Source organism: Rhinoderma darwinii, chromosome 12 (assembly GCF_050947455.1).
Source record: "Rhinoderma darwinii isolate aRhiDar2 chromosome 12, aRhiDar2.hap1, whole genome shotgun sequence".
Taxonomy (NCBI): Eukaryota; Metazoa; Chordata; class Amphibia; order Anura; family Rhinodermatidae; genus Rhinoderma; species Rhinoderma darwinii.
In genome coordinates this window covers 82,231,095-82,256,152 of record NC_134698.1, presented here as the reverse complement: position 1 = coordinate 82,256,152, position 25,058 = coordinate 82,231,095, and the positions used below count along the sequence as shown (strand labels likewise).

General features: G+C 42.7%; 1 protein-coding gene across 1 annotated transcript in view; it reads left to right on the top strand.

The window, feature by feature from the left end:
• The window catches only part of SLC24A4 (solute carrier family 24 member 4), a 55,247-nt gene that overhangs the window by 9,833 nt on the left and 20,356 nt on the right, over positions 1–25,058 (top strand). Inside the window, exons 3-4 of the mRNA XM_075844322.1 lie at positions 14,636–14,712; positions 20,734–20,808. Coding sequence (XP_075700437.1) covers positions 14,636–14,712; positions 20,734–20,808 — 152 coding nt within the window. The remainder of the gene's footprint in view (positions 1–14,635; positions 14,713–20,733; positions 20,809–25,058) is intronic.

Below are 25,058 nucleotides of genomic sequence, written 5' to 3'. Positions count from 1 at the left end.
GAGATTAGGGCGACCGCTATTATCACGGTTGTCATGTCACAGATTAAATAAAATCTGCGCTGATACACTGTAACAAACCTTCAAGTAGGAAAGCGACTTCTGTGACCTAACTAGCCTGGACCCCGGACTGATACAATTTTTCAGCACTGATACATTGTAACAAACTATCAGGACAGCAGAAAGATATAAACTGCTGGTGTGTTATGCTCACAGAGGATTGTCTAGAATGCATATTATAATTGTAGCAAAGCCTCAGCTGTGATAAGTATTAGGTCTGTACAGCTTTTCAGGCTCTTGATGTAACAAGAATGTTTACACTCACTGACAGCAAGTAGAGATCTTGATAGTGGAGAGGAATTGATTAAAGAGTAGATGTCGCATCAGCAAACTTTTGACATGTCAGGAGTTTTGATTGGTGGGGGTCCAGTTGCCGGGACCACCACTGATCGCTCGTCTGAATGATCACAAGCGCGGCGACGATCGTCAATCCTAGTATGCCTGAACATGGGCTCACAGAGTAAGTCTATGAGCGCGTCATCAGACTGTTACGTTTTGCCTGCACTGATACATTGTAACAAACTATCAGCACAGGAGAGAATTGTGCTGCTGCTAATGTACAGTATTTAGCTCACAAACGACTGACTATACTACATTGTAACAAACCCTTAGCTGTGAAAAGTTTTAGATCAGAATAGTTTTTCAGCATGGTGAAAATTATTCATTGACGGCAAGCAGAGATCTTGAATATCATGATGAATTGAAACACGAAGTCTATTAGAAAGTTTCAGAACTTTTCCATTTGCAATGGACAGGATCCAAGTATACACTGTAACGCAGCCTCCAGTAATGGGTACGGTAGACCTTTGGATGGGCTTCCCTTCGCACTATACATCGATCCTTGTACCTTAATGGCAGCTTGTCAGAGACGGGCGGCTGCGGATTACTGCTGATCTGCCCCCCCCCCCCCCTGTACTTTATTTTATATGGCCGCCTCTATTGATCTTACTTGGATATTAAAAGCCTTGGAGGAGTTTTCAGTCGACGCCGCTCCCCGCGCTCAGCGCCGACCATGAGTTGCGTCCTCTTATTTTTATTCTTCTTTTCCGGCAGCCATTTTTTTTCGCCCGTTTCTTGGTGTCTCATCTCCTAAGATAAAATGTCAACTAGGAATCCTCCAGCTTAGCTGGGCTCGTGTGACATGGATAACGCCATGTACAATTATGGGATTAGCCAGCGTTGCACTACGTATTGCTTCCAGCTTAGATGCCACCGCGTGCCCATGCATGTGCCATGTCCGTCGCAGCTTTCGCAATGTATTTAAGGATCAGGATTTTTGGACCACCGGACTAAACGGCTTGGACTCCAGACTGATACATTTTCCTGCACTGATACATTGTAACAAACTATCAGGACACTAAAGAGACTTGTGCTGCTGCTGTGTTTAGCTCACAGAGGATTGTCTAGACTGGATACAATTGTAGCAAACCCTCAGCTGTAAGAAATGTTAGGCCTGTTCAGGTTTCCAGCTTCTGGATATAAACAATAATGATCTCATTCCCTGACAGCAAACAGAGATCTTGAAAATGGTGAGAAATTGAAACGTAAAAGTCTATTTAAAACCAGAGAATCTCTTTAATTTTTAATGAGCGGTGTTGGTTGATTTGTCAGCGAGGGCTCATTAGGTCGCTGTCACTTTAATCCCTGGACCCCCCGCGTGGCATGAATCAGCCTGGCATGGTGTGGGTCATCATTTGATAATGCAGGGATAGGGGACGTGTGAATAGCGGGCAGTGTGAGGGCAAGTAAATTATTTAATCCATGTAGTTTGGTGGTGACATAACAAAGCACGATGAGAGTCATCCTTCAAAAACTCATTAATGTGGCGCCCACCGGAGGGCTGAACAATCCTCATCACCAGCCAGAGCTGAAGGGTCGTCCCATTATCATGTAACTCTGCGTGTGATCTGACCACACAGCACCCGGGTACATGACTGCGGGTAGATCTATCTATCTATCTATCTATCTATCTATCTATCTATCTATCTATCTATCTATCTATCTATCTATCTCATATCTATCTATCTATCTATCTATCTATCTATCTATCTATCTATCTATCTATCTATCTATCTATCTATCATATCTATCTATCTATCTATCTATCTCATATCTATCTATCTATCTATCTATCTATCTATCTATCTATCTATCTATCTATCTATCTATCTATCTCATATCTATCTATCTATCTATCTATCTATCTATCTATCTATCTATCTATCTATCTATCTATCTATCTATCTATCTATCATATCTATCTATCTATCTATCTATCTATCTATCTATCTATCTATCTATCTATCTATCTATCTATCTATCTATCTATCTATCTATCTATCTATCTCATATCTATCTATCTATCTATCTATCTATCTATCTATCTATCTATCTATCTCATATCTATCTATCTATCTATCTATCTATCTATCTATCTATCTATCTATCTATCTATCTATCTATCTATCTATCTATCTATCTATCTATCTATCTATCTATCTATCTCATATCTATCTATCTATCTATCTATCTATCTATCTATCTATCTATCTATCTATCTATCTATCTATCTATCTATCTCATATCTATCTATCTATCTATCTATCTATCTATCTATCTATCTATCTATCTATCTATCTATCTCATATCTATCTATCTATCTATCTATCTATCTATCTATCTATCTATCTATCTATCTCATATCTATCTATCTATCTATCTATCTATCTATCTATCTATCTATCTATCTATCTATCTCATATCTATCTATCTATCTATCTATCTATCTATCTATCTATCTATCTATCTATCTATCTATCTATCTATCTATCTATCTATCTCATATCTATCTATCTCATATCTATCTATCTATCTATCTATCTCTATCTATCTATCTATCTATCTATCTATCTATCTATCTATCTATCTATCTATCTATCTATCTATCTATCTATCTATCTATCTATCTATCTATCATCTATCTCATATCTATCTATCTATCTATCTATCTATCTATCTATCTATCTATCTATCTATCTATCTATCTATCTATCTATCTATCTATCTATCTATCTCATATCTATCTATATATCTATCTATCTATCTATCTATCTATCTATCTATCTATCTATCTATCTATCTATCTATCTATCTATCTATCTATCTATCATCTATCTCATATCTATCTATCTATCTATCTATCTATCTATCTATCTATCTATCTATCTATCTATCTATCTATCTATCTATCTATCTATCTATCTATCTATCTCATATCTATCTATCTATCTATCTATCTATCTATCTATCTATCTATCTCATATCTATCTATCTATCTATCTATCATTTATCTATCTATCTATCTATTTATCACATATCTTGGTTGTTGGGTTTTGATGCCGTCTTCTCTCCAGCTGAGTATTGCGCCATTCTTCAGATGGGTGGTTTTGGCATGCGTCCGGTTGAGCGGTTTCCAGCACCCGTGGTCTGGATGTTCTTCCACTTGACAAGCACATTAGCTCCAGCACAATCTGTTCAGCATAGAGCGCCGGGCAGAGGGACTGTATGTTACATCAGTAGATGCAGCTCTCAGGCGGCTTCTCCTGCAGTCACGCGCTCCTGGTGCCCATCACATATATTGGCTCTGCTACATCCGGTGCCACTACAGCAGTGATATAATACAAACATCATAAGGCTAAGTTTACATCTGTGCTATGAATTCCGTTTTCTGTTCCGTCAAATGAGCAGAAAAACTGAATTCACTGGTGTGACGGATCTGTCACATGACCGAAACAATGGCGCCTAATGACTCGCATTGAATTTAATGGCTTCCCTCGGATTTCCATCATCACGTCACGTCTGTCATTTTACCCTAAAAAATAGCGCCTCCAATTCTAATGTGAACATAGCCTAACAATTCTCAGGGTGTACCCCCTACCATTGTTGTGGACAGGAAGTTACAGCTATAATCGGCCATTTTGGAGGCTATGGAGAGCTGTCTCTGGTCACCCGGTCACCCTGCTCTCTTCTCCCATCGTGCCTGATCAGTCTTATTTAGATAGTCTCTCCCCTGTATCTTCTATGTGTGCTATGACTCTGGGAACATTACCTCTGATTGAGGTAGGAACAGCCGCATGACAGCCCACATTTATTTATTTCTTTGATCCTAAGATTTAGGGTTGTAGGAAGACACAAGATGTCATACAGAATTTGTACAATATTTGTCTCCCCTGGTTTCTGTATAGATCCCGGTACCGGTGGCCCCCTGATTGATACCTATTGGGGGCCACTAATAGGATCCTCGCCGCAGTCTCAGAAATATGTCCGTGTCTCATCTGTTTGTGTTTTCCTTTGGATCTGATGTGGATGAAATATCAGCGGTTTATCTTTGTAAGACATGAAAGCGCCGTAATAATCTCATTCTCCTCTAATGGGGCGGAAAGTGGAGATAAATACAAAGAATTACCCCGGAGCCTTACAAGACGCTGCGACCACAGACATAGAGAACAGGTACCGGGCCTCAAGAAGGACAAAGTCAGTCCTTAAGAAGATCTGCAGACAGTGGACTCTATTCATTAGTCATCTCTTTACGTCCGTCTGATAATCTGGCACATATTGATGCTGTATTATAGGAATTATACGCGGCCATATATGATGACTGGTAATCCTTGCAGTGATATTGTTAATTCTCCCCTAAAACAACAAAAAAGACTTCTGTAAGGCAGTTTCATTCACTGACCGCAAGCATAGATCTTGAAAATGGTGAGGAATGAAGAGACAAATTCTATTGGAAAACTGCTAAGCTTTATTTCCAGAGTACTGGACGATATACGAGTCGTGCGTCCGTTGATTAGACATTGAGTGGTTCCGTAATCAGATATTTTGTATCGGAGACGATGTAACATTCTGAAACCCGTCGTGTTCTGGCGTTATTCAGTTCTATCAATCTGGCCGGGGGAGGGGATGTGAATGTTCATGCTCGGTGGAGGGTTTCTCTCTTTAATGAGCTGCTGGGATGTGCGTCTCGTTTCACCTTCCTCGGCCGCTTTGGCGCTGTCTGCCATGCTGCGTTGGCAACCTTGAATCCGTAGTTAAGACCGGCCCCGGGTGACACCTTCATGAATTTTACATGTGCTGGGACTTGGGGCCGATAAGCAGAGAACATGATCAATCTCCCCGGTTCACGGGTCCTGAATTCACTGTTTATTCAAAGGTCACGGTCAGATTCACCTTCTCTATAAAACCGCCATTATACGCGGTGTGGGCGGGATTAAACCCCATAATAATCATCATTTCCTACGATACAATATAACAAGCAGAATATACGGCACGCCCGCAGCACAGACCAAAAATTGGGGTCATCTTCTGGTTTATGCCCTCACACCCCACTATCCCGGGATAGGATGACCCCCCCCCCCTGTATGAAGAGAACAGCGCCAAGACCCTCAAGCACTGTCCCCCCACTTGTTTTCTAATGACGTGTTGTGTGTGACATAGGAGGACTGGGATGATGGGAGTTATACATTGTGTGTGAGATAGAAAGATTACATTGCGAGCTCCTGGGGTCAGGGATGATGGGAGTGATACATTGAGTGCGAGACAGGGAGATTAGATTGTGAGCTCCTGGAGTCGAGGATGATGGGAGTGATATGTTGTGTATGAGATAGAGAGATCATTACATTTTGACCTCCTGGCATCAGGGATGATGGGAGTGATACATTTGTGATATAAGGCGAATGTGCAGACAAATCATTGGGTTTGTTAAACTGTCTGATAATCTTGAATTACAAAATCCAGTATTACAAAATCTAGAATTACAGAATACAGAATTACAGAATAGAGAATTACAGAATACAGAATACAGCATTACAGAATACAGCATTACAGAATCCAGCATTACAGAATCCAGCATTACAGAATACAGCATTACAGAATACAGCATTACAGAATACAGCATTACAGAATACAGCATTACAGAATTACAGAATACAGAATTACAGAATACAGAATCCAGCATTACAGAATACAGAATTACAGAATTACAGAATTACAGAATACAGAATTACAGAACAGAATCCAGCAATACAGAATACAGAATTACAGAATACAGAATTACAGAATACAGAATCCAGCATTACAGAATACAGAATTACAGAATACAGAATTACAGAACAGAATCCAGCAATACAGAATACAGAATACAGAATTACAGAATACAGCATTACAGAATACAGAATACAGCATTACAGAATACAGCATTACAGAATCCAGCAATACAGAATTACAGAATACAGAATCCAGCATTACAGAATACAGAATTACAGAATACAGAATTACAGAACAGAATCCAGCAATACAGAATACAGAATTACAGAATACAGCATTACAGAATACAGCATTACAGAATACAGCATTACAGAATACAGAATACAGCATTACAGAATACAGCATTACAGAATCCAGCAATACAGAATTACAGAATACAGAATCCAGCATTACAGAATACAGAATTACAGAATACAGAATTACAGAACAGAATCCAGCAATACAGAATACAGAATTACAGAATACAGAATTACAGAATACAGCATTACAGAATACAGAATTACAGATTGGGTTTTACATGATGAGAGGATGAGAGTTCTTGTATCTGTGATGAGATTTTCATCCTCCTCTACAGCTGAGCTGCTACTGAAACGGTCGCACTTTACAGAAAACGACGAAAATGGCGTGTAACCGCAGTGGTCACGTGACAATTGCGCACATTTCTGAAAAAAGAAGAAAAGGAACTTTATCGCATTCTAGTCTTGTGTCTTCAGCTCACTGCACACGGTGGATGTATTGGGGTCCGGTCCCCCCTCCTGGTTGCAGCCGCCGCTCTGTGATGTCTCATGTTCTGGAATAAGGAGCTTTGATCGTGAACCACATCCATCCCTCTAATTGCCGCTCTCCCTCCGCACCTCCCATCCCCCGAGACGCTGAGCTGCAGGGTTGGGCCTGTAATCATTTTTTGGTGTTTACATTTAATTAATGGGATTTTTTTTTAATTTTATCTTGATACAATGTATCACTGCGGGACTAACGCTAAATACAATACAGGCGAATGACGCAGGTGGAGAAGAACAAAAGAAGGAAAACATCTGAAGTGGAAGGACGGACTCCGGGGATCTTATGTCTAACATGAAAGCTACTTGGTGTGGACGTCGCCCTGGAGCCGCTCATGTAGCGAGCGTCCTCCGAGTCATCAATAATCCAGGTCACTCGCGGTCAAATTCCTTTAATCCGGCATCACTAAAACCTGATAGGCGTCAGATTATGACACATTCTGGATTATCATGCGGTCAGACGTAAATGTTATCACAAAATCTCCTGCTGTCCCTTTGGTGGAAATGTTTGCAATTTTCTAATATATTTAGTGATTTAATTTTTAAATATTTTTAAGACATCTGCTTGCTGTCAGTTAATGGAGGCTGAAAACCATATTAAATCTTGTCCCCCTCACAGCTGAGGGTTTGTTAGAATTGTATCCGGTCTAGACAATCATTTGTGAGCTAAACAATCTGCACTCCAGACGAATACATTTTACCTGCACTGATACATTGTAACAAACTATCAGGACAGGAGAGAGATTTGTGCTGCTGATGTACAGTATTTAGCTCACAGAGGATTGTCCAGACTGGATACAAAATCCTTATCTGTGAGACGTTTTAGATCAGGAAGGGTTTTCAGCATCTGGATGAAAAAAATGTCACTGACGGCAAGCAGAGATATTGAAAATGCGATGAATTCAAACACAAAGTATATTAGAAAGTTGCCGAACTTTTCATTATACAGTGATCAAACTTTATTTACAATAAAACACTATTACAAAACAAGTGGAGGGTCACTTTAAGGAGGTAATACATACACTATATGGAGAAAAGTATTGGGACACCTCCACATTCCACCTCCTGGAGCTTTTATGACGTCCCGTTATAAATCCATGGTCATTAATATGTAGTTAGTCCTCCCACCCCTCCTTCACAGTAAAATCTTCTTCCAGTCTTCTGGGGGTTTTCTACAAGATTTTGGGGTCTGCGTGAATTTTTGCCCAGTCAGACACTGATGTTGGGGGAGGGGGCCGGGCTCGTAATCTCCGTTCTAGATCATCATAAAGGTGTTGGGTGGGGTTCAGGTCAGGACCCGGTGCGGCTGCTCAAGTTCTTCCAGCCCCAAATCCCCCAACCAACCAACCAACCAACCAACCAACCAACCAACCAATCACCCAACCAATCACCCAATCAACCAACTGACCAGCCAACAGACCAACCAACTGACCAGCCATGTCTTTATGGCCGACCCCTGAAAAAAACCCGCATAACCCCTCCCCCACCAAACTTTACAGCTGGCACAATGCAGTCCGGTGGGTAATATTCTCCTTTCATTCACCAAACCGACTCATCATCAGACCGTCACATAGAGAAGCGTCACTCCACAGAACACATCAGATAGAGAAGCGTCACTTCACAGAACATGTTTCCCCTGCTCCAGAGTCCAGTGGGGTCGGCTTTACACCCCTCCATCTGACGCTTGGCATTGTGCTTGGTGATGTTCGGCTGGCATGCAACTGCTCGTCCCCATGCCATGAAGCTCCCGGGCACAGTGTGCGGATATTAATACCAGAAGAGGTCTGTGCTCTGCAGTTATGGAGTCAGCGGAGCGCTGGTGACTTTTCTGCACTTGCCCCTCAGCACTCGGCCCCCAGCTCTGTAACATTACGTGGTCTGCACTTCGTGGCTGAGTCGCTGCGGTTCCTTTCACTTTACAATAATATCAGTCACAGGTGAGGGTGGAATATCCAGGAGGGAAGACATTTCCGGAACTGACGTGTTACACCGGTGACGTCCTATTACAGGACCGCGCTGGGAATCTGTGACTAGGAAGGGGGCCAATGCTTTTCTCCATATTGTGCATATTATCGTATTGTGACAGCAAATAGTTTTGTAGTGGAACTAAACACAAAGACTTTGAAAACTTCCATTTATGAGACTTCTATAAAAATATGAGAAATCTGTGAGATTTTTATATGATCATAAAATAAGACAAAACAGGATGTAACTCAGGATCAGTACAGGATACTAATGTAATGTATGTACACAGTGACTCCACCAGCAGAATAGTGAGTGCAGCTCTGGAGTATAATACAGGATATAACTCCGGATCAGTACAGGATAAGTAATGTAATGTATGTACACAGTGACTCCACCAGCAGAATAGTGAGTGCAGCTCTGGAGTATAATACATGATGTAACTCAGGATCAGTACAGGATAAGTAATGTAATGTATGTACACAGTGACTCCACCAGCAGAATAGTGAGTACAGCTCTGGAGTATAATACAGGATGTAACTCCGGATCAGTACAGGATAAGTAATGTAATGTATGTACACAGTGACTCCACCAGCAGAATAGTGAGTGCAGCTCTGGAGTATAATACAGGATGTAACTCAGGATCAGTACAGGATAAGTAATGTAATGTGTGTACACAGTGACTCCACCAGCAGAATAGTGAGTGCAGCTCTGGAGTATAATACAGGATGTAACTCAGGATCAGTACAGGATAAGTAATGTAATGTATGTACACAGTGACTCCACCAGCAGAATAGTGAGTGCAGCTCTGGAGTATAATACAGGATGTAACTCAGGATCAGTACAGGATAAGTAATGTAATGTATGTACACAGTAACTCCGCCAGCAGAATAGTGAGTGCAGCTCTGGAGTATAATACAGGACATAACTCAGGATCAGTACAGGATATGTAATGTATGTACACAGTGACTCCATCAGCAGAATAGTGAGTGCAGCTCTGGAGTATAATACAGGATGTAACTTTTGGATCAGTACAGGATAAGTAATGTATGTACACAGTGACTCCACCAGCAGAATAGTGAGTGCAGCTCTGGAGTATAATACAGGATGTAACTCAGGATCAGTACAGGATAAGTAATGTAATGTATTTACACAGTGACTCCACCAGCAGAATAGGGAGTGCAGCTCTGGAGTATAATACAGGACATAACTCAGGATCAGTACAGGATAAGTAATGTAATGTATGTACACAGTGACTCCACCAGCAGAATAGTGAGCGCAGCTCTGGAGTATAATACAGGATGTAACTCAGGATCAGTACAGGATAAGTAATGTAATGTATGTACACAGTGACTCCACCAGCAGAATAGTGAGTGCAGCTCTGGAGTATAATACAGGATATAACTCAGGATCAGTACAGGATAAGTAATGTATGTACACAGTGACTCCACCAGCAGAATAGTGAGTGAAGCTCTGGAGTAGAATACAGGATATAACTCAGGATCAGTACAGGATAAGTAATGTAATGTATGAACACAGTGACTCCACCAGCAGAATAGTGAGTGCAGCTCTGGATTAGAATACAGGATATAACTCAGGATCAGTACAGGATAAGTAATGTAATGTATGAACACAGTGACTCCACCAGCAGAATAGTGAGTGAAGCTCTGGAGTATAATACAGGATATAACTCAGGATCAGTACAGGATAAGTAATGTAATGTATGTACACAGTGACTCCACCAGCAGAACAGTGAGTGCAGCTTTGGAGTATAATACAGGATATAACTCCGGATCAGTACAGGATAAGTAATGTAATGTATGTACACAGTGACTCCACCAGCAGAATAGTGAGTGCAGCTCTGGAGTATAATACAGGATGTAACTCAGGATCAGTACAGGATAAGTAATGTAATGTATGAACACAGTGACTCCACCAGCAGAATAGTGAGTGCAGCTCTGGAGTATAATACAGGATGTAACTCAGGATCAGTACAGGATAAGTAATGTAATGTATGTATACAGTGACTCCACCAGCAGAATAGTGAGTGCAGCTCTGGAGTATAATACAGGATGTAACTCGGGATCAGTACAGGATAAGTAATGTAATGTATGTACACAGTGACTCCACCAGCAGAATAGTGAGTGCAGCTCTGGATTAGAATACAGGATGTAACTCAGGATCAGTACAGGATAAGTAATGTAATGTATGTACACAGTGACTCCACCAGCAGAATAGTGAGTGCAGCTCTGGATTAGAATACAGGATGTAACTCAGGATCAGTATGTAATAAAATGTATTTAAATAAACATATATTGCTTTGATAGTAATATAATGACATGATGAGAACAATATCCTTGCTGGCGCCATCCGCAGAGTACAGAAGTATTAGCAGCGTTGCTGAGTCTTATATATTTTGCTTCTGGAAGTGAAGCTGCTTGTTAGAGCTCGGTGATACCCGCCGCCTATTAGGGAATTTTTATGTTCTAACATTGTCAAATAAAATCTAGGGCAGGTGCTGTAAATCAGAATGCGAGAGCAATGGCTGCGTCCTACGCGACGTCCACGCTGCGCTGACAAATGGCTCAGATGTGGAGGGAGCGGGTGAGGGGAGATCAGCGCAGCTGCCACATCAGTAATGAGAAAAAATACGATTATTTCAATGTGTTGAGCCGGCGGTTACCCGTAGCAACCAGCACATGATGAAGGAGATGTAAAGACGGGAATCACTGAAGCTGCAGCCCCCCGACCCCCCAACAAATCAAGAGGGAGACGAACGCCAACAATGGATACTGAATATTTTTTACAATGAATTGATTATATTACCATATGAATGGGGCACAGGGCAGGCAAAGACACGCTGGTACTAGGGGTACAGGGCAGGCAATGACACGCTGGCACTAGGGGTACAGGGCAGGCAATGACACGCTGGCACTAGGGGTACAGGGCAGGCAATGATACGCTGGTACTAGGGGTACAGAGCAGGCAATGATACGCTGGTACTAGGGGTACAGAGCAGGCAATGAAACGCTGGTACTAGGGGTACAGGGCAGGCAATGAAACGCTGGTACTAGGGGTACAGGGCAGGCAATGACACACTGGTACTAGGGGTACAGGGCAGGCAGTGACACGCTGGCACTAGGGGTACAGGGCAGGCAATGACATGCTGGCAGTAGGGGTACAGGGCAGGCAATGACACGCTGGCACTAGGGGTACAGGGCAGGCAATGACACGCTGGCAGTAGGGGTACAGGGCAGGCAATGACACGCTGGCAGTAGGGGTACAGGGCAGGCAATGACACGCTGGCACTAGGGGTACAGGGCAGGCAATGACACGCTGGCACTAGGGGTACAGGGCAGGCAATGACACGCTGGCCCTAGGGGTACAGGGCAGGCAATGACACGCTGGCACTAGGGGTACAGGGCAGGCAATGACACGCTGGCACTAGGGGTACAGGGCAGGCAATGACACGCTGGCACTAGGGGTACAGGGCAGGCAATGACACGCTGGCAGTAGGGGTACAGGGCAGGCAATGACACGCTGGCAGTAGGGGTACAGGGCAGGCAATGACACGCTGGCACTAGGGGTACAGGGCAGGCAATGACACGCTGGCACTAGGGGTACAGGGCAGGCAATGACACGCTGGCACTAGGGGTACAGGGCAGGCAATGACACGCTGGTACTAGGGGTACAGGGCAGGCAATGACACGCTGGCACTAGGGGTACAGGGCAGGCAATGACACGCTGGCACTAGGGGTACAGGGCAGGCAATGATACGCTGGCACTAGGGGTACAGGGCAGGCAATGATACGCTGGCACTAGGGGTACAGGGCAGGCAATGATTCGCTGGCACTAGGGGTACAGGGCAGGCAATGATACACTGGCACTAGGGGTACAGGGCAGGCAATGATACGCTGGCACTAGGGGTACAGGGCAGGCAATGACACGCTGGCACTAGGGGTACAGGGCAGGCAATGATACGCTGGCACTAGGGGTACACTATATATGAGAATATACACCGCATGTCATTACTGCAGGTTGTTACATTGTATTCCGTGTGGTCTCACAGGTAACGTTGAGATATTTGCCGCCCTCGATAATTACTCCTCCTGTCTCCGGGGAGCTGCGCTGTGCGATTCCAGATTGTTCTGTCAGCCCGGAGCTTCCTGCAGTAATGAGCAACGATCCCTCCAGCTCTACCCATCACCAGCCGACTGACAGATGGAAAATCACCAATTCTGCGCCTATCCCTGCCTGGCGCAGCCTCCTGGGAGCCAAGACTATTGCTGCACTATGTCTACTCCACCTGCAGGAATGCAAAACAAAATGTATTTATTTAAGGCAGACAGTATCACACATGATGGGATTAGATACACAGCTCAGCAGACAGTATCACACATGATGGGATTAGATACACAGCTCAGCAGACAGTATCACACATGATGGGATTAGATACACAGCTCAGCAGACAGTATCACACATGATGGGATTATATACAGAGGCTCAGCAGGCAGTATCACACATGATAAGATTAGATACACAGCTCAGCAGACAGTATCACACATGATGGGATTAGATACACAGCTCAGCAGACAGTATCACACATGATAGGATTAGATACACAGCTCAGCACACAGTATCACACATGATGGGATTATATACAGAGGCTCAGCAGGCAGTATCACACATGATAAGATTAGATACACAGCTCAGCAGACAGTATCACACATGATGGGATTAGATACAACGGCTCTGCAGACTGTATCACACATGATGGGATTAGATACAGCTGCTCAGCAGACAGTATCACACATGATGGGATTAGATACAACGGCTCTGCAGACAGTATCACACATGATGGGATTAGATACAGAGGCTCAGCAGATGGTATCACACATGATAGGATTAGATACACAGCTCAGCAGACAGTATCACACATGATAGGATTAGATACACAGCTCAGCAGACAGTATCACACATGATGGGATTAGATACACAGCTCAGTAGACAGTATCACACGTGATAGGATTAGATACACAGCATAGCAAACAGTATCACACATGATAGGATTAGATACACAGCTCAGCAGACAGTATCACACATGACAGGATTAGATACACAGCTCAGCAGACCGTATCACACTTTATAGGCTTAGGTACATAGCTCAGCAGACCGTATCACACATGATAGGCTTAGATACACTGGTGTTAGGCCTCACATGCAGCTTAGTACAGAGATGAGTTCAGTGGAGTGACTTTGCTGTGACGACTGTTAATGATTTCAGACCTTGGGGCGTCATAGAAATAGTGACATTTCTCTTTAACATAGTAGGGGAAAATTTAACAGCAAAGTGTGAGATGCACCCATCCGAAATATTCTGAATCTACATCTGAGCTGCGTCATACATTACTTACATCCTGTATTGTACTCACATTTCTGTTTGATTGGAAACAGTCAGCAAGCTTGTCGACAGACACTCCCTTTAGGGCTTAGCCGACCTCCTATAATGCAGGGGGGCAGTTAATTTTTCCTTCATCAGATGTCTGTACAGACGACACTTCATAGAATGCAAATCATCAAAGCAAGCTCTCCAGACACTGAACAAGCAGGGGATGATGGTAGAGTTCAGCTCTGAAGCCTGAAAAACATAAAATGTTGCCTTTCTGGCTGTTGTATTTGAATTTTCTTGTTTTATGTTTTTAGGATCAGTAACTTTTGTTGTTTCATTGCAGCTATTAACGAGTTTCCGGATGATTTATTCAGCATCAAAGAACGACAGAAGGGCGCCGTCCTGCTGCACATCTTCTGCGTAAGTTTGTCTTCTAGGACATGAATGAAAGGGTTAAAATATGGAGGGAAGTATTGATGCTGATATCATGTATAACATGGGGATATAATCCTACTCTACATGTACAAAGGTATCCGGATAATCGTAGCTCAAGTGGTTTTCAGTTTTGTATCCATAAATCGTATTGTATCTTTGCTTGCGGTCAGTGAATGAGAACATTTTTATTTATATCCAGAGGCTGAAAAACTATCCTGACCTAATACTTCTCACAGCTGAGGGTTTGTTACAATTGTATCCAGTCTAGACAATCCTCTGTGAGCTGAACACAGCAGCAGCGCAAGACTCTTTCCTGTCCTGATAGTTTGTTACAATGTATCAGTGCAGATGACATGTATTATTTTTGTTGCTGAATGGTTTAGGTCAAAGAGAATTGTCTGGACTGGTTACAATTGTAGCAAACCCTCAGTTGTTAGGTCTATCTGGAGTTTCCAGCCATTAGATGTAAACAAGAATGTGTCCTTTCACTGACCGGAGCAGAGATCTTGAAAAGTGGGGAATTGAAACATTATGTTTGGGAGATTTGTTCTGATCCTTTGGGTTTATCTTTGATCTTCCAGGAAATACATCAGCAATACAAATCGTTCTTCTTCACAAATAGTTTGTTACAATGTATCAGTGTAGGGAAAATGTATCAGTCTGGTTATAGACTAAAGACAAACCTAATGTATCTGTATGTCCCCTAGTTCTTAATAATCTACGAAATGTGTTACCAAGATGTAGCGAACAGAAGGAAGAGAGTATGGCAGCTGGGTTAGACTACACAGGGTTTGTTTGTAGTCTGTTACCATGGAGACACATAGCTCTGCATAGGAGCTTCATACACAACAGTTGATTGTTCTTAAATCAAAACTGTTAGCAAAATAATCGTTTACATTTAATGCAAAGGAAAAATAAAAAAATTGGTTGCTAAAGTGTTCACAACCTTCATTATTAATCAGTCCTTACAGAACCGTTCCTCCTAAAACCTGCAAGTCCTTGAGTTGTCTTCTGTTGTTTAAAGTCGTATTAAGCAGTTTCTTACTAATATCTGCTCCTGGGAAAGCTGAGTGACATCAAATATGGCCTCCAGAACAGCTCCCACTTGTTTTGTTACCCAGCTTTTCCGGAGTCCTGCATGGTAAATCTGCCTCAGTTTGCTGCTATACAGTATCTGGGTGTGTATCACTTCAGAAGTAGAGAGATCTTTGCCTTTCAGGATACATGAAAAGCTGGGTGATAACATGTGAGTGATAAAGGCAGCAGAATTGTTTATCACCCAGCTTTTCCAGGACTGGATTTAACGACTGCACAGAAGACTTGGTTGGTAGTCAGACGTTGTGGTACCGGCGCTTGTCATGCAGAGCAGCTCCACACGAAATCCCCGGTGATCGCTGCGCTCGGAAATGTTACAATGAGAAGTTTATCACAAGCGATTGGTATTCTCATGAGTCGTCGGCTCGTCGCAATGTTGTAGATGAATGCGGCCGCGTCTGACGGGGAAATAATAAGCGCAGCAGGATGAATCGCTCTGCGGCTTTTATATTGCTACAGACAATTATAACCGCGCTGCTCGCAGGAATCCGCAGCTCTTCAGTCCGGGGAAATCCTTCCTCATCTTCCATTTCATTTATTTTTAATTACAGCGGCTCCGACGTCGTCTGCAGATTTGTAGGCCGGGGCCGCCGTGACGTCACCAGCGCAATACATTAATTACCAGCTGAATTCTCACTGGGAGCCGACAAGGAAATTCACACGACGTCGAGTCCTGCAGGCAGCAATTAGTTAAATCCTTATGCAATAATCTGCAGAGAGGCAAAGTACACAAATAATATAGTAAAGTGACAGATCTATAGGGATCGGTGTATCTAAGCAAATCACGTGTGATACTGTCTGCTGAGCGCTGTATCTAATCCAATAATGTGTGATACTGTCTGCTGAGCTGTGTATCTAATCCTATCATGTGTGATACTGTCTGCTCAGTCACTGTATCTAATCCTATCATGTGTGATACTGTCTGCTCAGTCACTGTATCTAAGCAAATCACGTGTGATACTGTCTGCTGAGCGCTGTATCCAATCCAATCATGTGTGATACTGTCTTCTGAGCTGTGTATCTAATCCTATCATGTGTGATACTGTCTGCTGAGCTGTGTATCTAATCCTATCATGTGTGATACTGTCTGCTGAGCCCTGTATCTAATCCTATTATGTGTGATACTCTCTGCTGAGCTGTGTATCTAATCCTATCATGTGTGATACTGTCTGCTGAGCTGTGTAACTAATCCTGTTATGTGTGATACTGTCTGCTGAGTCACTGTATCTAATCCTATCAATGAGATACTTTCTGCTGTACTGTGTATCTAATCCTATCATGTGTGACACTGTCTGCTGAGCTGCTGTATCTAATCCTATTATGTGTGATACTGTCTGCTGAGTCACTGTATCTAATCCTATCAATGAGATACTTTCTGCTGTACTGTGTATCTAATCCTATCATGTGTGATACTGTCTGCTGAGCTGTGTATCTAATCCTATCATGTGTGATACTGTCTGCTGAGCTGTGTATCTAATCCTATCATGTGTGATACTGTCTGCAGAGCTGTGTATCTAATGCTACCATGTGTGATACTCTGCTGAGCTGTGTATCTAATCCTATTATGTGTGATACTGTCTGCTGAGCCACTGTATCTCATCCTATCAATTAGATACATTCTGCTGTAATGTGTATCTAATCCTATCGTGTGATACTGTCTGCTGAGCTGTGTATCTAATCCTATCATGTGTGGTACTCTCTGCTGAGCTGTGTATCTAATCCTATCATGTGTGATTCTGCTGAGCTGTGTATCTAATCCTATCATGTGTGATACTATCTGCTGTGCTGTGTATCTAATCCCATCATGTGTGATACTGTCTTCTGAGCTGTGTATCTAATCCTATCATGTGTGATACTGTCTGCTGAGCTGTGTATCTAATCCCATCATGTGTGACACTGTCTGCTGAGCTGTGTATCTAATACCATCATGTGTGATACTGTCTCCTGAGCTGTGTATCTAATCCCATCATGTGTGATACTGTCTGCTGAGCTGTGTATCTAATCCTATCATGTGTGACACTGTCTGCTGTGCTGTGTATCTAATACCATCATGTGTGATACTGTCTCCTGAGCTGTGTATCTCATCCCATTATGTGTGATACTGTCTGCTGAGCTGTGTATCTAATCCTATCATGTGTGATACTGTCTGCTCAGTCACTGTATCTAATCCTATCATGTGTGATACTGTCTGCTCAGTCACTGTATCTAAGCAAATCACGTGTGATACTGTCTGCTGAGCGCTGTATCCAATCCAATCATGTGTGATACTGTCTTCTGAACTGTGTATCTAATCCTATCATGTGTGATACTGTCTGCTGAGCTGTGTATCTAATCCTATCATGTGTGATACTGTCTGCTGAGCCCTGTATCTAATCCTATTATGTGTGATACTCTCTGCTGAGCTGTGTATCTAATCCTATCATGTGTGATACTGTCTGCTGAGCTGTGTAACTAATCCTGTTATGTGTGATACTGTCTGCTGAGTCACTGTATCTAATCCTATCAATGAGATACTTTCTGCTGTACTGTGTATCTAATCCTATCATGTGTGACACTGTCTGCTGAGCTGCTGTATCTTATCCTATTATGTGTGATACTGTCTGCTGAGCCCCTGTATCTAATCCTATCAATGAGATACTTTCTGCTGTACTGTGTATCTAATCCTATCATGTGTGATACTGTCTGCTGAGCTGTGTATCGAATCCTATCATGTGTGATACTGTCTGCTGAGCTGTGTATCTAATCCTATCATGTGTGATACTGTCTGCAGAGCTGTGTATCTAATGCTACCATGTGTGATACTCTGCTGAGCTGTGTATCTAATCCTATTATGTGTGATACTGTCTGCTGAGCCACTGTATCTCATCCTATCAATTAGATACATTCTGCTGTAATGTGTATCTAATCCTATCGTGTGATACTGTCTGCTGAGCTGTGTATCTAATCCTATCATGTGTGGTACTCTCTGCTGAGCTGTGTATCTAATCCTATCATGTGTGATTCTGCTGAGCTGTGTATCTAATCCTATCATGTGTGATACTATCTGCTGTGCTGTGTATCTAATCCCATCATGTGTGATACTGTCTTCTGAGCTGTGTATCTAATCCTATCATGTGTGATACTGTCTGCTGAGCTGTGTATCTAATCCCATCATGTGTGACACTGTCTGCTGAGCTGTGTATCTAATACCATCATGTGTGATACTGTCTCCTGAGCTGTGTATCTAATCCCATCATGTGTGATACTGTCTGCTGAGCTGTGTATCTAATCCTATCATGTGTGACACTGTCTGCTGTGCTGTGTATCTAATACCATCATGTGTGATACTGTCTCCTGAGCTGTGTATCTCATCCCATTATGTGTGATACTGTCTGCTGAGCCGCTGTATCTAATCGTATGTGTGATACTGTCTGCTGAGCTGTGTATCTAATCCCACCATGTGTGATACTGTCTGCTGAGCCGCTGTATCTAATCTTATCATGTGTGATACTGTCTGCTGAGCCGCTGTATCCAATCCTATCATGTGTGATACTGTCTGCTGAGCCACTGTATCTAATCCTATCATGTGTGATACTGTCTGCTGAGCCTGTGTATCTAATCCTATCATGTGTGATACTGTCTCCTGAGCCTCTAATCCTATCATGTGTGATACTGTCTGCTGAGCCTGTGTATCTAATCCTATCATGTGTGATACTGTCTGCTGAGCGGTGTATCTAATCCTATCATGTGTGATACTGTCTGCTGAGCCGCTATATCTAATCCTATCATGTGTGATACTGTCTGCTGAGCCGCTATATCTAATCCTATCATGTGTGATACTGTCTGCTGAGCCGTGTATCTAATCCTATCATGTGTGATACTGTCTGCTGAGCCGTGTATCTAATCCTATCATTTGTGATACTGTCTGCTGAGCCGCTATATCTAATCCTATCATGTGTGATACTGTCTGCTGAGCCGCTATATCTAATCCTATCATGTGTGATACTGTCTGCTGAGCTGTGTATCTAATCCTATCATGTGTGATATGGTCTGCTGAGCTGTGTATCTAATCCTATCATGTGTGATACTGTGCTGAGCTGTGTATCTAATCCTATCATGTGTGGTACTCTCTGCTGAGCTGTGTATCTAATCCTATCATGTGTGATACTGTCTGCTGAGCTGCTGTATCTAATCCTATCATGTGTGATACTGTCTGCTGAGCTGCTGTATCTAATCCTATCATGTGTGATACTGTCTGCTGAGCTGTGTATCTAATCCTATCATGTGTGATACTGTCTGCTGAGCGGTGTATCTAATCCTATCATGTGTGATACTGTCTGCTGAGCTGTGTATCTAATCCTATCATGTGTGATACTGTCTGCTGAGCGGTGTATCTAATCCTATCATGTGTGATACTGTCTGCTGAGCTGTGTATCTAATCCTATCATGTGTGATACTGTCTGCTGAGCCACTATCTAATCCTATCATGTGTGATACTGTCTGCTGAGCCGCTATATCTATGCACATGCTATAATTTTGGAATTCTACGTTTTTTCTCTCGTTCGCCCCTTTCTGTCCGCGGAGCAGGAGTCGGCGGTCTCCTCAGCTCCTGATAGAGAACATTATTACAGCCTCGTAACGTAATCAGCGCCATTATCTCGCCATTAGAATCCCCCCGGCCTCACATTACTGATCCGCTCTGGAGGTCGACGGTAAATTCACCCGGATCAGATGTCGCCTTCTCTGCAGGAAAACGCATTTGTACTGATTTCCTGGGCGAGTGGCGTCCCCTTCATATGTATGAGCCGAGCGCGGCCGCACTGATGGTGTTTGGGGCGACCTATATGGAATATCTCAGCTGTAACGCTCTGAACCCCTGAATTATTCATACCCCACAATATGACGTGAATCGTGTTGTTCTCTTGATCACAGGCTCTGTACATGTTCTACGCCCTGGCGATCATATGCGATGACTTCTTTGTTCCGTCCCTGGAGAAGATCTGTGAGGTGAGTGAATAGATTTCCTGTAATATTCCTCCCTGGCCCCCATGGACTGATGATCCTCGCAGGTTATATTTTATATCATGTATTCATGCAATTCCATGCACTGCAGACCCTCCTATCTGCACCCGACCTGCAGTGATTATCCTGCACCTGCTTGTTTACGAATAGAATGCAAGAGCTGCAGTGAAGACTGACACTTGTGTTCTGTATAACATTCCAGGCTTCTATGCCGTTCATTTTGTGGGCACTGTATAAGCTGCCAACAGAACTCCGACATTTCTGAATAGAAGATTTAGACACTTTATATAATTCATTATAATTACATCTGATAAAATGTTGCAAAGTGCCAGTCAGGGGATTTGATATGCCCCTCCCCCTGTGAACCCTCTTATCCATTCAGCAGAGCCCAGAGGGGTCGCATGACTTCTTTTTTTTTCAGGTGATGGGTCTCCCTTTATCTTAACCCCTGACTGGCACTTTTGGGGGTCAGATAAAAAGTGCAGTTTTAATAGGAATAATGTAATGGTCTAGTGCCGGGGTCTGCGGCTGTCAGGGCATGCTGGGAGTTGTAGTTTCATCACAGCTTGAGTGCTGATTCTTGCTGACTCCTGGTCTAGTATCTGGTCTTGTTGTCGACCCCTGGACCCAAGGAGCGCGGCACCCGGTATGACGTTCTGTCGGATTTCTGGATAATGTAAGAAGTCCTCGCTGTCTCGCTGCTTTCCATTCATTATTTTATCGGGAGACAAGTTTCGTGTTTGAAGATTCGCAGGTTTAGCCGCCGCTCTGTCTCCCAGAATCTTAGCGGGAAGCCGCGATGTTGTCACATGATAATGAGATGTGACAGGGACGAGTAGGAACAAAGGTTTAGAAGCACAATGGCGAGCGCTGACGTACGGAAACAGCGGCTACAAGGACTGAGCCAAGATGGAGGATGCTGAGCCGGGGAACCGCAGTCGGAAAATGCTGTCGTAGAAACGGTATTAAGGATGAATGATCATTAACCCTTCAGGGTCAGGAAACACTGCGAGCGATTTATATGTAAGTGAAGCTTAATCATTGAACAGTCCTGCAACACTGTAACAGACTTTTTATTTCAATTCCTCACCATTTTCAAAATCTCTGCTTGCTGGGATCAATCACTGTTTACATCCAGAGGCTGAAAATCCTGTACAGACCTAATACTACTTAGAGTTGAGAGTTTGTTACAATTGTATCCAATCTAGTCAACCCTTGTGACATAAACACATCTGCAGCGCAAATCACTATCTTGTTCTGATAGTTTGCTACAATGTGTCAGTGCAGGCAAAATGTATCAGTCTGGAGTCTGGTTTGTTACCATTGTATCCAGTCTAGACAATCCTCTGTCATGTAAACAGTCGGCACCCCAGATTGATACATTTTACCTGCACTGATACATTGTAACAAACTATCAGCGCAGGAGAGAGATTTGTGTTGTTTTATTTAAATAAAAAATATATTTTTTAAACTGGAAACAATTTTTGCAAACTGATGAGAAACTATGAGATGGTTTAGGTCTGGACATGTTTTCAGCCTCTGGATGTAAACTAGAATATTTCCATTTATTGACAGCAAGCAGAGATCTTGAAAAAATGAAAATGTTAAACAGTTAGTCTATCAAGAGGTTGCAAAACTTTACATTATTCAATGATTAAACCTTTTTAACATAAAATAGATTTTAAAACAAAAAAAACAAAATTGGAACCTGGGGAGAAGTGAAGGCATAATGGAGGAAGTGTAGGAATAATGGAGGAGGTGAAGGAATAATGGAGGAAGTGAAGGAACAATGGAGGAGGTGAAGGAATAATGGAGGAGGTGAAGGAATAATGGAGGAAGTGAAGGAATAATGGAGGAGGTGAAGGAATAATGGAGGAAGTGAAGGAATAATGAAAGAAGTGAAGGAATAATGGAGGAAGTGAAGGAATAATGGAGGAAGTGAAGGAATAATGAAAGAAGTGAAGGAATAATGGAGGAAGTGAAGGAATAATGGAGGAAGTGAAGGAATAATGGAGGAAGTGAAGGAATAATGGAGGAAATTAAGGAATAATGGAGGAAGTGAAGGAATAATGGAGGAAGTGAAGGAAAAATTGAGGAAATTAAGGAATAATGGAGGAAGTGAAGGAATAATGGAGGAAGTGAAGGAATAATGGAAGAAGTGAAGGAATAATGGAGGAGGTGAAGGAATAATGGAGGAAGTGAAGGAATAATGGAGGAGGTGAAGGAATAATGGAGGAAGTGAAGGAATAATGAAAGAAGTGAAGGAATAATGGAAGAAGTGAAGGAATAATGGAGGAAGTGAAGGAATAATGGAGGAAGTGAAGGAATAATGGAGGAAATTAAGGAATAATGGAGGAAGTGAAGGAATAATGGAGGAAGTGAAGGAATAATGGAAGAAGTGAAGGAATAATGGAGGAAGTGAAGGAATAATGGAGGAGGTGAAGGAATAATGGAGGAAGTGAAGGAATAATGGAGGAGGTGAAGGAATAATGGAGGAAGTGAAGGAATAATGAAAGAAGTGAAGGAATAATGGAGGAAGTGAAGGAATAATGGAGGAAGTGAAGGAATAATGGAGGAAGTGAAGGAATAATGGAGGAAGTGAAGGAATAATGGAGGAAGTGAAGGAATAATGGAGGAAATTAAGGAATAATGGAGGAAGTGAAGGAATAATGGAGGAAGTGTAGGAATAATGAAGGAAGTGTAGGAATAATGAAGGAAGTGAAGGAATAATGAAGGAAGTGTAGGCATAATGGAGGAAGTGTAGGAATAATGGAGGAAGTGTAGGAATAATGGAGGAAGTGTAGGAATAATGGAGGAAGTGTAGGAATAATGGAGGAAGTGTAGGAATAATGGAGGAAGTGTAGGAATAATGGAGGAAGTGTAGGAATAATGGAGGAAGTGTAGGAATAATGAAGGAAGTGTAGGAATAATGGAGGAAGTGTAGGAATAATGAAGGAAGTGTAGGCATAATGGAGGAAGTGAAGGCATAATGGAGGAAGTGTAGGAATAATGGAGGAAGTGTAGGAATAATGAAGGAAGTGAAGGAATAATGGAGGAAGTGTAGGAATAATGAAGGAAGTGTAGGAATAATGGAGGAAGTGTAGGAATAATGAAGGAAGTGTAGGAATAATGGAGGAAGTGTAGGAATAATGAAGGAAGTGTAGGCATAATGGAGGAAGTGAAGGAATAATGGAGGAAGTGTAGGAATAATGGATGAAGGAATAATGGAGGAAGTGAAGGAATAATGGAGGAAGTGTAGGACTAATGAAGGAAGTGTAGGAATAATGAAGGAAGTGTAGGCATAATGGAGGAAGTGTAGGCATAATGGAGGAAGTGTAGGCATAATGGAGGAAGTGTAGGAATAATGGAGGAAGTGTAGGCATAATGGAGGAAGTGAAGGAATAATGGAGGAAGTGTAGGAATAATGGAGGAAGTGTAGGAATAATGGATGAAGTGAAGGAATAATGAAGGAAGTGTAGGAATAATGGAGGAAGTGAAGGAATAATGGAGGAAGTGAAGGAATAATGGAGGAAGTGAAGGAATAATGGAAGTTTACACAATGGACAAAGACTTTGGATTTTTTTTACAGGTTACACAGCGACTTTGGCCGCGACACAGATCCCACGGCCTAAGATTGCAGCGAGTTTGGGTTCCTTTCGCTTGTCGTGTCACGGTCGCGGCAACTTGCGGGTACAGGCAGCGCGGCCCAGCAACTTTAGGCCGTCCTGTGTCGCGGCCATATCCCAACCTCAGCCTCATAAGGACCTAGAAAGCGGGTATGTGCCCATGACAGATTTTTTCCGTCTGATCCTTTGTGGATCTGTCTGAGAATCCACGGCAGAAGTCTGAGGCCGACTCTCAGATTTCTGCCGCGGCTTTGCAGTTTCATCTGCTGCTAATCCGCATGTGACTGCCTGATGCATTTTTTCTTCTTGTATGAATTACGGCGTAAAGTTCCCATTGAAATGATTGGCATGCATTTTTTAGGCGGATTTCACACCAAAATCCACATGAAAATCCGTCCCGTGAATATGGTCCGAGAATATAAAGGGAAATAAGGCGCAGGGTCCCTTTAATTGTGGGCACCGCGGCTTCACCAAATCTGTTGAGCGTTTGGTGCCAATTCAGGATATTAACAGTTGATCTTGAATTTATGCAGAAATAACAGAATCGCGGCTGCTCATGATATAGTCGCATATGCTGCCGCCGCCAGCTGCTGCTCCGCGTCAATCACT